This window comes from Adiantum capillus-veneris, chromosome 7 (genome assembly GCF_014529385.1).
Source record: "Adiantum capillus-veneris isolate H3 chromosome 7, ASM1452938v2, whole genome shotgun sequence".
Classification (NCBI taxonomy): domain Eukaryota; kingdom Viridiplantae; phylum Streptophyta; class Polypodiopsida; order Polypodiales; family Pteridaceae; genus Adiantum; species Adiantum capillus-veneris.
Genome location: NC_140937.1, coordinates 11,928,516 through 11,944,985, shown reverse-complemented (window position 1 = coordinate 11,944,985; position 16,470 = coordinate 11,928,516). Strand labels below are relative to the sequence as shown.

General features: G+C 46.2%; 1 protein-coding gene across 1 annotated transcript in view; it reads left to right on the top strand.

Moving 5' to 3' along the window:
• GATB (GLU-ADT subunit B) overlaps positions 1–11,604 on the top strand; it is a 110,018-nt gene extending 98,414 nt beyond the window's left edge. The window contains exons 8-9 of the mRNA XM_086515621.1: positions 10,887–11,003; positions 11,086–11,604. Of these exons, the coding sequence (XP_086371747.1) occupies positions 10,887–11,003; positions 11,086–11,163 (195 nt within the window). The 3' untranslated portion in view covers positions 11,164–11,604. The remainder of the gene's footprint in view (positions 1–10,886; positions 11,004–11,085) is intronic.
• Positions 11,605–16,470: the final 4,866 nt, after the last annotated feature.

Below are 16,470 nucleotides of genomic sequence, written 5' to 3'. Positions count from 1 at the left end.
TAAGGTGGCCGGTTCGGTGTTGTGCTTCCATGTATCAGATCAATGGTATGATCTCCAGGACGCGGGTGGTAACTTGCCTGGCAGGCCCTCTGAGCAGCAATCGACATGAGTGTGGAGAAAATCTTGGCGTTCTTTATCAAGTTCAGACCTATTCATCATTCATGTATGTCTAGAAGATCTTCATTTGTTGACAGATGGGACATCTTGCGAAGGCCTATCCACGGAGGAGGCCTCGACCTACACCACAGACTCAGCCCCAGCCTGCAAGGGCTGGCCAACAGCCAGAGATAGAGACACAACGTACACATGCAGAGCCATCCTCTGAGCCTGGGGCTCTAGGGGAGGATGGATGACGGCAGGTTCGTGGTCGACGACGGCAGGGGCCACAGCGTGACAGCCTGGCAGTCAGAGTGGCCCTCAGGCGCCTACCCGGCAGCAGTGGGTTCCTACGGGAAACCGGTTCAGTCCTCTCGAGTAGGATGAGGTCCCTGCTCCAGCCCCCACCCTAGATTCACCCTCGACAGCCCCTCCTCCCCAAGAGTTCCCCCCCTCCTCATCATCCTCCCCCCCGCCTACTGCTCTCGCCGCCTCATTCCCCCGCCCCTCTACCTCTGTCGCTCCCCGCCGCCCCTCTTCTCCACCTCTTCCCCCTGCTCCTACTCCCCCCCCTCCCGCTCCAGTTCCACAGTCGACCAAGGGGGCAGGGCCATCTCTGGCTGCTAGGAGATCTCTTGGCAGCGCCTTTGCTACGAGTCGCTTTGCGAGAGAGGGACAGCCCTTCTTGCGACCCCCTCTACAGGTACAGACGTCTCCCCTTGCAGCTATCCCTCGTGGTCTGACGAGCATCGACATCCGGCGCCGATGGGACTTATTCGACTACGACTTTACTCGTTTTCTCGGCGACCCCTCAGCAAACCATGAAGCAGCCTGCTTTAGGGTCCATGTTCTGTTCCTTGCAGCTAGGGGGACAGAGGCCTTGGACTCAGCGGTTGGCTTCTCCTTTCCCCTTTGCGGTAGGGACCAGACTGAGTGGACTCTCGACTCAGTGTTGGGATGGCTGCACACACAGGTCCTAGAGTTCTCTCACCACATGGGAGAACTAGGAGTTAAAAATATGCCTTAAACTTTGTGGCCATTGGCCAAGTTTGCGGTGACACCTCCAGATACAGCAGGATGTAGACACATTGTGGTTTACTTCTTTGCCGATACACAATGCTTGCCATGCTATGCACACATTCATGAGGAATCCTGGATAGAGGAGGTTGCGTTACGTACGGCTCGCTCTTCTTGGGCTTGGGCAAGGCACTCGTTGCAGTCACGCCTATCTAGAGGACGCTCGGATGCGGATTACTCCCGATCCAAGCCAGCCTCGAAGATAGCTCGTCTTGCTGCTGCGGCAGCATCTGTTCTCTCTTGCTCCCCATGAGGATCGTCTCATGGAACGTGCAGGGACTTGGTGGGCCCCAGTTTCAGCGTCAGCGGGGCCGACTGCGTCAGGAGCTTCATCGCTGCCTTGTGGGAGGAGAGATTGATCTCCTTATGCTTCAGGAGCACCATCTGTGTGAGAGGCGCATTAGACGTCGTGGTCAGCTCTTGCGTGGACGATATGATACTTTTTGGTCAGCTGCTTTTGGACCTGGAGGCATCCAGGGTGGGGTATGTATGACTATTGCGGATTCTTTGTAGCATGCCATTGTGGGTTGAGGGATTATTGTGCCAGGCAGGGCTCAGTGGATTACTATGCAGGTTCAGGGTTGCCTTGTGGGCTTCCTGAACATCTATGCGCCCAATGTGGCGAGTGCTCGAGCTGAGTTTTGGTCACAGATAGTTGAGTCTCTGTCGCAGGCAGAACACTCGTGCATAGGGAGGGACTTCAACATGTTGGAGGACCCTTCTGACAGGATTGGTGGTAGCCATGCTACTGTGCCTGGAGTTGAGCTGGCAGCTTGGGAGAGGTTTTGTATGACTCTGAGGGTCTCGGATGTTTGGCAGCACTCTAGTTTTGTGAGGTCCCCCAGACAGCCTTGCCTTCTCTCGTTCGGACCGCAGAGTGGGAGGAGTGAATCTATCGCGAATAGATCGCTTCTACACTAGTGACCATTTCAGTGACTTAGAAGGGACAATTGGCATTCTGGCAGGGACTTCCTTCTCGGACCATGCACCAGTGATCCTCACAATGGCAGACATGCAGAGGAGAGGGAGCACGATGCTTCGCATCCCAAAGAGGGTCTTGTTGGACTCTGCATCTGGACAAAGAGATTGGAGAGGCAGGATTCTCTTGCTGACAGAGTGGCCTCAGGACTAGCTCAGATTAGTCGTTTCTTTCTCCAGGAGTCTTTGGCTCGCTGGGCTGCAGCGAGAGAGGAGGAGCAGGGTCTCAGACGGGGCATTGCTTCATTGTAGAGGATGCAGGAGCAGCATCCAGACAGTCCTTGGTTGGAGGAGCAGCTACAGGCTCGCTAGGAGCTTGTTAGCACAGAGGAGCAGTGACATGAGTTTGCTTTCCATCGACAGGCATCTCTGTGGACACAGGTGGGCGACAGAGTGACTGGTGCTTTCTTCGAGGCAGTGGGACCTCGGCATTCGCATGCCAAGGTCAGTTAGTTGAGGAGGCTCGACGGGTCAGTTGCTTCTGAGCCCGAGGATATGCGTGCAGTTGCTGCTGACGTTTACCATGAGTTACTGTCTGCAGAGCCTTAGTCAGAGCGTCAGGATGCATGCAGGGAGCAGGTGTGGGCACAGATGTCTTGCCTTGTGACTGAGGAGATGCGTCAGAGGCTTGAGTTGCCACTTCAGCTTGAGGAGTTGCACATGGCTCTGAGTGCCCTCCCTCGTGGTAGCTGTCCAGGTGAGGATGGGTTGACTCCCAGTTTTTTCTTGGAGTACTGGGACTTGCTTGGCCCAGATCTCTGTAGTGCTTTTCAGTACATCTTGCACATAGGAGTGATGCTTGACAGCATGAGTGAGGGCTTGATCTACCTCATTCCCAAGGAGGGTGGCTCCTTGGATGAGATTCGACAGTGACGCCCCATCACCATCCTCAACTTAGCCTACAAATGTCTTGCCAAGGCTCTGAGTTTGAGGATCCAGCCACTTCTAGAGAGCCTTATACATGGGACTTAGACAGGTTTTGTCAAGGAACACAGTATCCTTGACAACATCTTTACTTTTTGGGAGGCTTCTGTCCTAGCGCGGCTCCATGGTGAGGACGTGGTGATTCTTCTTCTCGATTTTGAGAAGGCATACGACAAAGTTGACTGGGACTTTCTAGAGGGCACTCTACGCAGGATGGGCTTCTCAGATGCTTGGATCAGAGGGGTGTCAGCTTTGTACAGACAGGCTCACAGTCAGGTACTTTTGGCAGGAGGTAGAGGTGATCGCTTCGTGCTCACACGTTCTGTCAGACAGGGTTATCCTCTTGCCCGATTCTTCTTTCTGTTCTATGCGGAGGCGATGAACAGGTTTTTGGTGTCGTAGTAGGTTGGTCTACGGGGCTTAGCACTCCCTATTCGGGGAGAGGAGCTACTGGACGCTGAGTTTTCCGACGACTCAGCCTTGTACTTAGATGGCCAGGAGGCCAACCTTCATAGGTGTGAGCAGGCTTTGGAGACCTTCTTTGTATGGCGCACTGATCAACTGGAGAAAGAAAGTGGCTTTCTCGGTTGGTAGTGCTCCTGTGCCCGATTGGATGCCAGGAGAGGGTTTTAGGTGGATCCCCCCAGGGACTACAGTTCGGTACTTGGGCTGTTAGGTTGGTTTGGACTTGTCTCCCGAGCAGCAGATTGCTCCCCTCCTCCTGTCTATCAGGAGGAAGTTGTTATACTGGAGCTCAGCACGTCTTTCTTTGGCTGGCAGAGTAGTAGTGGCCAACCAGGTGTTGACTATGTGGTACATCACTTCTTGCTGGATCTTCTCGAGTTCTTGTATCAGTCAGGTAGAGAGGCTGATCAGGAACTTCCTTTGGTCAGGACGTGACACTCAGATAGCCCGAGCCACAGTGGCTTGGCAGGTCATTACTCTTCCTTGTTCACAGGGAGGTCTTGGGATCATTGACCCAGCACAGCAGAGCAGAGCCCTTCTTGGGAAGTTCATAGTCAGAGGACTTCTTCCAGGTGAGGAGCCCTGGAAGGAGTTCTTGCTACAGCGACTTCGTGCTAGGGTGCCTCAGGCTGGAGGCCCCTGGTGACCTTCGACCAGATGGATCTTCACAGAGATGCGCAGAGTTGGTTTGAGTAGGAGACTGGAGGACCGCTTCGCTGTGAGTTTGCTTCGATCTTGGGAGCACTTGCGGCGAGGCGTGGAGCAGCGATAGCCTACTTGCACGGAGTAGCGCCTACGACAGCCCCTTGTTTGGAACCCCATGGTTAGCACTGAGAGAGGCCACTTGGTTGGTAGTCGGCCTTATGTTTCCTGGGGTCCCATGGCAGCGGGCCCAACGCGCTCTTTAGGTGACTGGTTAGAGTTTTCAGGCTTGTCAGAGGAGGTGCAGGGTTTCCAGCCTCTACAGGGCATGAGAGGGGTGCAGAGCATGCGCTAGGACATCTCAGAGGCAGTTCCAGCTGAGTAGTTCACACCTCTCGAGCCAGTAGCGCCCAGGTGGATGGGAGCCTTCACACGACTGGAGGTTCTCATCTCAGTCCGGGCTTGCTCAAAGACTGTTCCATCCTTTTTCTTCGAGCTACAGGGTGAGGGATGCTTACAGCGAGTTGCAGTAGAGGCCCCGCAGGTGGCAGAGTGTTGTTTTCAGAGGATCCGAGTGGTGGGCATCTGGGGGAGGACTTGTGTCATCGATCCTGACCCAGGAGCTCTTGAGACTGGACATTGGAGGCTATGGGCTTGGGAGTGCTGTCCACTGGCACGAGTACAGTCACCAGTGGGATCCTGGTGAGTGGCTTTGGAGGGACCCTTTCTCTTCTGCAGACCACCCAGGTGTCCCTTTCTTTCAGTACACTGTTCGATTGGGACGTCACATACTAGCAGCACAGAGAGAGGCTCGCCCCACTGCAGCACCTCATTGGCAGGAGGAGGGTCTCATAGCTGAGTGCTTGGCAGCCTTCTGGGAGAGGTTGTGGGACTCCAGACAGCCGAGGGGAGTCACCTTGTTTCAGTGGCTCCTTGCTTCAGTGGGCTGGTCGCACACAGAGCTACAGCAGTTGGGAGTTGGCTAGTGCATAGTGGCCACTCGGCCGCATGTGCAGCTTGTGACCATCTTGTGGAGAGTCAGCGTCACTGTCTTTGGGACTGTCCTTTGGCAGAGCAGGTGTGGCTTCGAGTTCTTCGGCTGATGCCTGCTCTTTCCACGGCTCGACAGTACACTTGGGGAGCAGCGGCTTGGTCCACCCTCACTGGCCCGACACTTCAGTTTGAGTTATCTTCCACCGGCAGGATGATAGTGATGTAGGACGGGCGACCTACACTCCAGCTTGCCACATAGCTTACTCCACAGGAGTGGTGCAGTGAGAGAGAGGAGTGTTCGGAGCTCATCAGTGGCCTGACACTCTGGTTCATCTGGCGGGCCCGTTGCTTCCGCATCTTTGAGGCTTGCCCTGTGCCACCAGCAGAGACTGTTCGCGATCTTTGGTTAGAGCTGATCCACACTCTCAAAGGACAGCTCAAGAGACTACAGGGCAGCTCCGACCGCATGTAGGAGCGCAAAGAGGCTTTCCTTCGACTATGGCGTCCTGGGCCTTTCTACACCATGGTCCAGGGTGTACTTCGATGGCACTACCGACCACTTGTGTGGCTTTTCCCTCCCCCCATCTCTTGATTTAGCCCCATTTTACATATGCTGGTTTTTCATTGGGAGAGTCTCCCCATCATGGTTGTAGTAGCCCTCTCTTGAAGAGGTGGTTGTAGCCCTATGGGCAGTTTCATTAACTAATAGAAGGATCTTTTCCTCGGAAAAAAAAAAAGAAGATCGAGTAAACAAACAGACTAGATTTCCTTAATTTTGAAACGGCCGAAGCCGATACAATAGGGACAGACTCGCCCTTAAGTTTTACATCGAGTACAATGGTTCTGCCCTTCTCCGTAGTCAAAGTCGCTTTTCTCGCCTGATAGTCAACCACGGCGTTGTTCTTGTGGTACCAAGGAATTCCCAAGAGGACATCACAACCTTCCAAAGGCATTATGTAGAAGTCCTTATGCCCCAAATACCCCTGACAATGCAACTGAAGTTTGCCAATGATAGGTGTAATGGCTACGTCCTATCGGGTGCCGCTAGAACTGCCTCTGCTAGTGGTCCCATCCGATCGGGTGTGATCTCGAGCTGCGCCGCCAATTCAGGTGAAATGAAGTTGGCCTTGGCTCCTCCATCAAAGAAGATCAGGGCTTCTTGGTCTTTTACTTTGGCCCAAGCTCGACAAAATTATGTATTCTCGTCCATCGTGCTGGGGTCAGTATCCAGGCAATAACCAGTCCTGTTTTCATCTCGCCTTTTCGTCCACATTCCTCGGCTGCTCTCGAACTCTCAGGCCTCTCATTGTCCTTGTCGTTCTGTTCTTTCTGTGCCTTTTTAGGGCACTTCGCGAAGATATGTCTAGTTTCCCTGCATCCAAAGCACTTCCCCTCCTTGATGTAGAGAGCCCTCTTTTCAGGAGTGAGTTTGGGTCGTGCGTCCTTTTCTTTCTTTATGGGTTGCTCTTTCTCTTTCTACTTTCATTTTTCGAAGTCTGTTCGGCCCTTTGCGTCATGATTTCATCTGTGGGGTAGGTCAAACTGCCCGAGTGAATGGCAAAACCCCGTTTCGCATGAGTCATCAGCTCTTGAATGGAAGCTGACTTTTGTTCTAAGCATTGATCTCGGATCTCTGTAGGAAGACCCAAGGTAAACCGCTCAATCTAGAAAGTCATACTGGTTGGCTTTATAAAAATTCTTCTTCTTTGCGTAGAAGTTGCTGTCATCAGAGTCCGAACTATCCGAAGACGAGTCCTCTGTAGAACTGTCAACAACTGGGAGACTTAGGCTTCTTGCCCTTTCCAAAGCTTTGCTTTTTTCTTCGCTTTTTGCCTTTTCTGTCTTCTTCGCTCGAGTCAGAGGAGCTAGAAGAACTTTTAGAAGAAGAGGAAGAAGAAGAAGAAGAAGAATTGGGTACTCCTTCAAATCGAACACGCTTCTTTTGTTTTCTTGCCGACTCAAATGTAGACTGATGACCCAAATAGCCCAGGAAGTCAGCGCCTTTCTTCTGCTTTTTGTCATGCTTTTAGCTTTGTTCTGTGTGTCAAAAAGCTGAGCAATTCGTGCATCAACCACCTCTTCTAATTCTTGCTCTGTGTACATCCTTGGAGCAGGAGGTTTCTTCAGTGCCGGTTTGAGGGGTGGTTCTGTGGTCTGCCGCCACTGTGAGTGCACCTCGTCGAAGGAGGTCTGGCTCATAAATTTTGCAAATTTCGGGTCCTTCGCAAAATTTAGCATCATCTTTGTTGCATCACCGGTCAATCGTCGTCGAGGCTCCATCTCTTCGATCTCCGCCTGAGTAGGCCTAGGCGGGCCGTACTCCTCTGCAAGGCGCACAAGGATGGTTTGCCAACCATTCATGACTTGTTTGTCCTTCCATTGGTTCCCTTACTAGAATTGTGGATCCACTACATAAGCCGCCACATGAAGAGGAGAATGGTAAGCATTCCACCTTGACACACACAATTCTTGGATCTCCTCGTACCTACATTATACATGGTACATGGCACATGCATAAAGCTTGTGTAACAAACTTGGACACTCCAAGTCGAGAATCTACCGCGACACCACAATTAATCACTTCAAAACAGTTCACAGTTCACGATTGATTTGACACTGGCCCGGCGGAGTTCCGTGCCTAGAGATATTGGCCCAAGAGACTGGCGCCCCTTTTTGTATTTTGTTTTGTATTAATCTGTGTTCAAAGTACAAGAGAGTAGGCAGGCGCTCACTCTCAGACTCTGCGTCCAGATGCTCTGCAGAGTGGGAGGCCAGCCCATGTATTTAAAGAGTTTACAAGGGATGCCAAAAGATGAGCCCAAAAGCTTCAAAATCAAAGGCTTTAAAAACATAAAGCAAAAGAGTGTCTCTCTCTCTCTCTCTCTCTCTCTCTCTCTCTCTCTCTCTCTCTCTCTCTCTCTCTCTCTCTCTCTCTCTCTCTCTCTCGATTTGCGTAGCCAGCAAAAAAAACAAGCTGATTTGTGTAGTTGGAAAATTGCCGTAAAACGTTGTCCCGTCAGCAGTACGGTCCCCCATGATCTGTGCCGGATTTTATGGGATGCCACGTCAGCAGCAGTACGGACTTTCCGGATTTTGCGGGTCTGTAGTGCCACATCAGAAGTTTAGCAGGATCCCCAATTCGGCCAGCCACGTATCATTTCTGCTCGGGGGAGTCCTTGCCAGAGGGTGTGTGTGTGTACTGGGCAGCCACGTCACCGAGTTGTGACAACTTGAATTAAGATTCAAAACAAACTCAAGAGAGTCAACTTGCAAGGATAGGGAAAAGTGACTCGTGACTACCTATCGGGGTCGGTCACAAGTTTTTCAAGAGAGGCAATCATGGTGTCCATGGCCTCATATATCTTACGGATGCAAGGTTTCATGGAATCCAACACTCGTAGGAGGTGGATGATAGGCTACCATTTTGGGGATTGTCTTCACTTCCACCATTCTGACATGTCGGCCCGTGCTGGCATGCCACTCCATTGATACTTTTTGCCTCGGGCATTGCAAAGAACTCATCACTAATGAAGAGTCCCCTCAATGCCCCGCTACATACTCTCAAGCGATAGAGCATAATTGAAGTTGATTGCGAAGCGAGTCTCTGAGTATTTGAGAAGAGCTAGCGTTGACCTCTTTGAAAATTCAGCCCTCACCTATTTAGAAAATTCAACATTAAAAATCAGAATTGGCATCCCATATTGAAATTAGATTCAAATTGAAATGAGATTGGTTAACACTAAATGCTTACCTTCTAATGATTGTTGACAAAAGTCACCATTGTATTTGCATGCTCAATGACGGGGGAAATCCATTTCAAGGCACCTATATGTTTGAGAAGATTGTTGAGGCAATGAGCCATGCAACATGTGACCGTGGTTTTTGGATAAAGGGACTCGATGATGGCTCCGGCGGCACGATTGCTATTTTCTTCATCGGTGACGATGGCAATGAAATCATCCTTTTCCACCTTCTCAATGGTAAGCGTCCACTCCGATGCAAGTACTTGCGCACTCTTGCCGGTCCCCGATACATCATGGGAGTCAATGAAATACATCTCCCTCGAGAATATGCCACCATGCTATGAATGGAGCAATGACGGGTATCACACCACCCATCCACAATGAGCGATACTCCATTCTTCTTCCATGAAGCCCTTGTGGATGCACATGCCGCCTCCACAATCATCTTCTCCCTATCAAGAAGAGTGGCGTGCAAGCTCTCCAAAGAGGGCACATATGTGGGTCCAAACTCCTCGATCTTCCGTGCTATTTCTTTAAAATAAGGAGACCTATTGTCAAAAAAAAGTGTACATTAGTGATGTACATTGTACATACTAAAGATTAAAGCTTAAGCTTCATAAGTTATAGTCTATAGAGCTTATCGTGCCGCATTGATAGCAATATGGTCGTGGTAGAAAAATCTTGCCATGGCCACATCTACCTCTTCTTTCAAGGCGGGTTTCCAACTCTCTTGCCGCTTGGGTGGACAAGAATGAGGAAAAGACGAGGATGAAGGGTTGGTAGAGGGTGGAGGTGGGCGGTACCACGAGGGTGGAGGTGTGCCCTACCTGTCTGGAAAAACCCCACGATCCTAAAACTGTTTAAAAGCGCTAATAAATATGTAACTCACTTAAAGTAAACTGAGACACATATTTCGTAGCACAATTGCAGAAGACTCGAGACTCTGACCCTGGGAACGGGGGTCCTGCCTCATGCTAGCCTACTAGGTGGGCAACGCCGTGGAGTGCATCGTTGAGAAAAGGTATGTCTACCTCAAATACGGCTGGGCATATCCACAAAACAGCCCTCACTCCCTAAACAGCTTTTGGGAGATAATGGAGCACCATTGGACATGAATTTGAACTCATGTGTGCACATATTAATAACAACTAGTACGTTAAGTTTGAATATTTGTATGACATTTATTGTACGGTATGGGAAGTCTGATAATTACACGGTTGGAATGCAATCTTGGCACTTACAAAGATTCCCTTATTGGTTCCTGCTCTAACTTTGAACCTCTTTTGGTGCATGTTCTTTGTTTATGGTCCGCAATGTTTTGGCCCAAGCCTCTGTCTCTTCCCTCTTTGCTCCATTGTCTCATTTCTATCGCTTACTTTGACAAGGTCCATCCGTTAATCAGAGCAAATGACCGTGCTATAACTTTGCCGTTGGAAAGGAGTATGGCACGTTCAGCTGACCTGAAATGCGCTCATTTTTGGTGGTCTGACATTGTCATCCATGGGTGCAGAAAATATTTTTGATGATCATAGGGTGGGTTATCAACCTATCTCTAAGACCAACTGCAGCCATATGGTTCGAGGCTGTCTAATTTGTGTGCACTCTTTTAAATCTATAATTGTTCCATGCCTTTTCCGTACTTCTAAATTGATCTTTTGACAGCTTGTAGGCTGATGTTAAACACACTTCTTGAATGTGCTCCATCTTGTACTGCTTATAGTGTAGGCCAGATAATGGCCAAAAATAGAGGACAGGTAGGGGCTCTTTTGGTTCGATTTAGTTTGTGTGAGAGGATTAAAGATTGTCGGCTCAACAAATGCACGATGTCGGTCCTTCGTGGAAAAAGGAGTCGGGCTAGGCAGTTGGAGTTGAAATTTATGCAGTTGGAGGCCCTTTTTTCCCGCTTCTCTTCAAAGTGTTGATGTTACTATTGCTGTAATCATTGAGGTTTTTATAAACCTTTGACAGATTTCGGACCCATCAACGATAGCAGCTATGGTGGACAAAGTACTGGCAGAGAATGCTAAACAAGTCGAGCAATACAGAAGTGGAAAAACCAAGCTACAAGGGTTTTTTGGTGGGCAGGTACCAATTGATTTAAGCCTCATCTTAACTAACCTCTTTTGTCTCAAGTTTACAAGCCTTTCTGTATCTTATGATTTTGCAGCTTATGAAGGCCTCGGGAGGGAAAATCAATCCGACAGTAATGAACAAAATTCTGGTGGAAAAGCTGAATGCGGAGTGAATCGACCATCTGATTAGTGTTGAAAGTTAGTAGAACATTGTTACCAATTGATCTTCTATGATAGGCCTAGCCAGTCGCGGCATCAAATGGAGTTTTAACTGCAGAGTTTTGCAGATTCTTACTTAGGCTACTGAAGTACGGGAATTTTTTGGAGTCCCTAATTTTTGAAAAGAGCTAATGAGAGAGTCCAATTGTTGAAGAATCCCACTATTTTCTGTGGTGGAGTTCTTGATTTATTTATCAATGGGCAAGAGGCATCGGCCTCATAAGTTGACAACATTTGCCTGAGGGGGACTTACAACAGATATAATTGTTCTCTATACCATTGCGAAGGTCCTTGAGGTGGTGAAACCACAGGCTCATATGTTTGAGGCTCAAATACACTCCTGTTGGTTGTAAACTAGATTCTTCTAATAAGGTGCATGTTGGAGCTCTTCACAAGTTGTTTTAGCACATCTTTCACTCATCGAATCATTTTGCAGCACTGAAGATTGGAGATGGTGAGCATCCATATCTTCTGAACACCTCCACCACATGGAAGTGTTTCCGAAAGGAAGAACAGATCCTTCATTTCAAGCATTTTCTCGAGCAGAGGTGGTAAGATTGACAAGCCAACAGGGATCAAAGCTATGTCAGTAGTACTATGATGACATGACTAAGAAAAAGGTTCATAGGTTGCCCTTTGTCGCTATAGAAGTGAAGGCTTTTCACAAATGAATGTTCAAGAGTTTCAACATTTTATTTATGTCTTGGAAAGATGTCAATTCATGCTAGTGAATTGCCCAAGTGTGGTAGATTGGTTATCCCAATTCCCTCTTGAGTAACAGGTCTTGAGTTCATGGATAGATCTTTGAAGTCTCTCTGGGATTGTTCCTAAGACGTTAAAATCTCTCTCTCTCTCTCTCTCTCTCTCTCTCTCTCTCTCTCTCATATGATGGCACATATGATATGCAGCTAACCTTCAACACATCATGATATTGTCCGAGCCAAGCTGCACCACCCATGATGGTGGTGGCCATATTTCAGGCCATATGCATTCTAGACAGATTCATAGAGATGCCACTTGATCAATTAGCATAAAGAGTATGTGAGGCTTCCAGGTAGTTGGTTGAGGCAAGGGACAAAGCATCACTGTATGCCTAGGTTACATAGTGGTTCTCACAGCAGGGACTTTCAAAAAAGATAAAAGACACATCACACATCCACCTGACAAAGTCAAAGGAGCAGTCTTGAGGCAATATTCTTGACAGTTATATATATGAGAGTTTTGGATACTGTCCATGCAGTCCCTACCTTTGAAGATGACTTTGTATCCATGAGCAAGTCGGAGGATGGATTCATACAAACCAAGGTACATGAGGAATTGTTACCACATGATTCTAGGGTGGCGATTGGTCAGGTCAGGGCTTCATCACGTTGCCTTGAGATAGAGATTGCTAGAGGAGCTCAGATATGTAGACTATGAAGGGAGGAGGTGGCTTGCTATGCAGGGATTGGAGTGAAGTGGTTATTTGAAACATTTCCGTGATCTATGTCTACGCCCATCATTTGGTGCTAGCTGGCCGATAGAGAGAGCTCTTGGTGTCATTGAATGCCAAGTACATTGAATCTAAGAGTTGAGGAAAGGAATGTCTCTCTCTCAAGAGGCTGAGGGATGTATCCCTGGTAGCGCACTAGGCCTCGCAATCATGTTCATAATGTCCATCCTCCACCTCCCGTTCCTCACCACCAGTCATTGTTTAGAGGGTAGAGATACTCATGGCAAGTAGTGTGTAGAGAGAACCGAGTTTTCAAATACCTTGTCACTACCAGAAGATATGGCAGAGATGAAAGGACTAGTTCCTTTGGGGGCTTGTTGAGTGCCTAACTTAACTTATATTATATCTGGGTATATTCTTCAAGGAGTTGTTGACACCTCCCTTTTTGGCTTACACCATACGACACCCCAGTTTAGTACAAGATGGAGCTAGCTAGTGCAACCAATATTTCCTTTTGTTGTATGCTCTGTTTATGCTAGATATTGTGTAACTTATGTTGTTTTCCCTTAGCATATCATGCTATATACTTTATACACTTAGTCTTGCACTTGAAGCCCATAGTAGTATAGCTCCATTCTCCATCCATCATGGTCACCAACAAGTGCACACTCAAACAAAGGAAGGTTGTAATGCTCATGATTATAATTTCCTTAGCCTTGGTCAAATGTTTAGGATCACTTGATCCCAGACTTTTGGTAAAGGGCTCAATTTGTCCTTTTGATGACTATAACGGGGAATCGATAATATGTCATTCAGATTTTTTTGGAGGAAAAAGAACGTGGTGATAACTTGCTTTGCAAAATGCACACAACACTAATGGAAGTTGCTATTGATAGTGATGTGGCATTACTTTGAATAAATACTCAGGTCGGAACATTCTTGAATATAATTTCCTTCTTCCTTGTCAAATAGTTAGTGTCACTTGGTCTCACATTGTTGATCAAGGGCCACATTAGATTGATTGTATGTCTGTCTGTAGATATTATAGAAGAGTTGTTGAATCAGTTTTGTTTTTCTTGATAGAAGAGTGTAAGTGCTTTTAGATTTCTCTACTTAGAAATGGCCATTAGTTGGAAGTTGATGTCAATAATGGCATTAGTCTCAACTACACATGCAATGCTATTTTGCATTCTATTCTTGAGTGTCCGAGCCCTATATTTTTCTTTTTGGGCTAATTAATCATATCATTCAAAAGATCTTGTAGTTTTTGATTGATTTTGTCAAAAACTCATGAGTAATAAGGTATCGATTGCTCTAATGTCAACCTCTATTGGTTTATCAAAGCTTCTTACTTGGATAATCATTATGAAGCAGTCTTGTTCATGTCCTCAAAAGAATTTATGCATTGAATATGATCAAGTATCATAAAGTGTTCACATTCAATGCTAGTTAAAGATTGAGAATAAGTAAAGCGTCAATAGAAGTTCTGACTAGTTTTGCTATCGATATTGACATAGTCTTTTCTTTAGAGGCCTACAAAGAATAAACATCTACATGGTTTAGTGTTCAAAAATCTCTTTCTGAAATGTAAAGAATTTGATGTAAAGTGCATTGCATTTCCTGTTGCTTTTCTAACTAAGATTTATTTTTTGACACTCAGCAAAATAATTTTTCCGTTTATGTATCAAACTTCTATTGCACTTGCTTTTGTAGCTTGTTTGATAGAAGCTCATGAGCTGATCTATATCTATTCATCTTCACATGCAACGTACTCATTGTTCTCTTTCTCTCTCTTTCTCATTTTGTTATGGAAATACAATTTTGCTAGTAGTTTTGAATGTTTCTAATAATGATGTCCGATAAAGCTTTCTTGCCGTGTATTGATTTTTTTGCGCTACATGTTGGGTATGGGACTATGTCTTGCCACGAGAACATATTCTAGCCTAGAGAAGATGAACATCATGTGAGTGCAATAATGATGGAGCCAAGAGAAGTCTTTGTAGAGTCCCTAATTGTGCAATTCAAGACTTACCTACACTCTCACATGATTTTTTACGGAAAGGGTCTAATTATGTTTTAACTATTGGTCTTCTTGAACTATTCATGCTTTAAGACATTCTCGATCATATTTCTTAAAGTGTCCTATATTATTGGGTCAAGCTACTCTAGATGCACTAGCAAGCCTCCTTTGCAGCTACAAGCTTCTATTTTAGCAAATTCAAAATTTCCAACAAATAGGATTTGCGCATCTATACATGTAGGCGATACAACTCATTTACCAAGGCCAACCGGCAAAGTGCCAAGTTTTCGTCTACCAAAAGCGGTTATTGTATTGTCTAAGAGCCTCGTCACATGATATCTAGAAAATATTGCATAAAATCCTTTTGCAAACCTTAAAATATGCACGCCAAACTATCTTCAAAAATCTATAATCTTTCACTTTTGAGGACAACCTCATAAGGAACTATAGTGAAAAGTACACTCATAAGGAACTACATTCATGAAAAGTACTTGCACAAAGCAGCAATTGGGGTCTCTTTAAAGTGTAGCCCTTAGTCTTGGTAAAGATGATTAGGCTGCATGAAATATCCATGTTAGCTACTTATGTATGTGAGTCATAGTTTTGCAAGTTTCGTGTAAAATAAAATTCTTTTCTAACTACAATTAAATATTTGAAGTTGTATGGGTCTGCTATGCAAATTTTTTGGATGTGATTAATGGAAAAGTAAAACGCTACTTTCATGTAGCATCACATTTGATTATACTACATATGTACTCATTCTACCAAGTTAGTACTTAAGAAGATAAGCTTGAAATCTTGTGTCAAATCTTGAAAATTGTGCATGTTGATCTATAATTTTTAGTTCGTGTGGTGATTAGCCTTAAAATTGAGTGAGACTTTGAATTTTTTTCTCGTACTGGTTACGTTTATAAATACATACTTCATGTGGATGCAATTGGGGAGTGTATGATCACATTTTTGTGGGAGTTTATAAGAATGTTGGTTTTGTAAGCAATTTTACAATGCTAATTTCCTAAAAGGGGTTTGATTTACGAGTTGTGTGTGAGTTTGAAACCTTTGTTTTTGACCTATAGATCAAATTTGAACCTTAAATTTTACAACATAACCTCATCATGGTAGTGAAAGAATCTTCAAAAAGCCAATTTTTTCTTGTTTTGAACATTTTCAACATTCGGGATTTTTGTTTATAGCACATATTTGGGATAATAAATAATTTGTCAAGCTTAATTGCTAGTGATAAGAAGAGTGTTTTGTTCCACAAATCTTAAGATGAATGCAAAAAAATATGTTTATGAGTATAGGAATTTTGTCCCTGGTTTGTTTTAACTCCTCTACTAGGTCTGTCTGTTCACATTCCTTCCTAACTTTCATGCGTGCCTTCTTGGCTTTCCTGGTGTTTTGTTGACTTTTGTGTTCACCCAAACTGTATCTACCTTCTCCTGTAGCATAAGCTGCTATTGGTGGTACAACATTCCCAATCATGCTCCAAGGTTCCGGTGCTTTTGGCTCTTTGGGTGTACAGTATGTTAAACTAGCCTCGTAATCACTTTGCTCTTTGTAATACACAGCATAGGTGCACTAATACTCGTTCTTTCAATTCCTCTAAAGTGGGTGTATACCTAATGCCCACTAGTCAATCCTGGCAGAGGTGGTTCTTGCCCCAAAATTGGTTGTGGCCGCTCAACCCCTCCTTGTCCTGGCAAATTTGCTACCATATACCTAGGCATTGGTGGTACCTAAGGAGGTTCTACTTGGGCTGGTGGGACATACTAATGCTCTCTCACATACCCCTTGTAGTAGTAACAC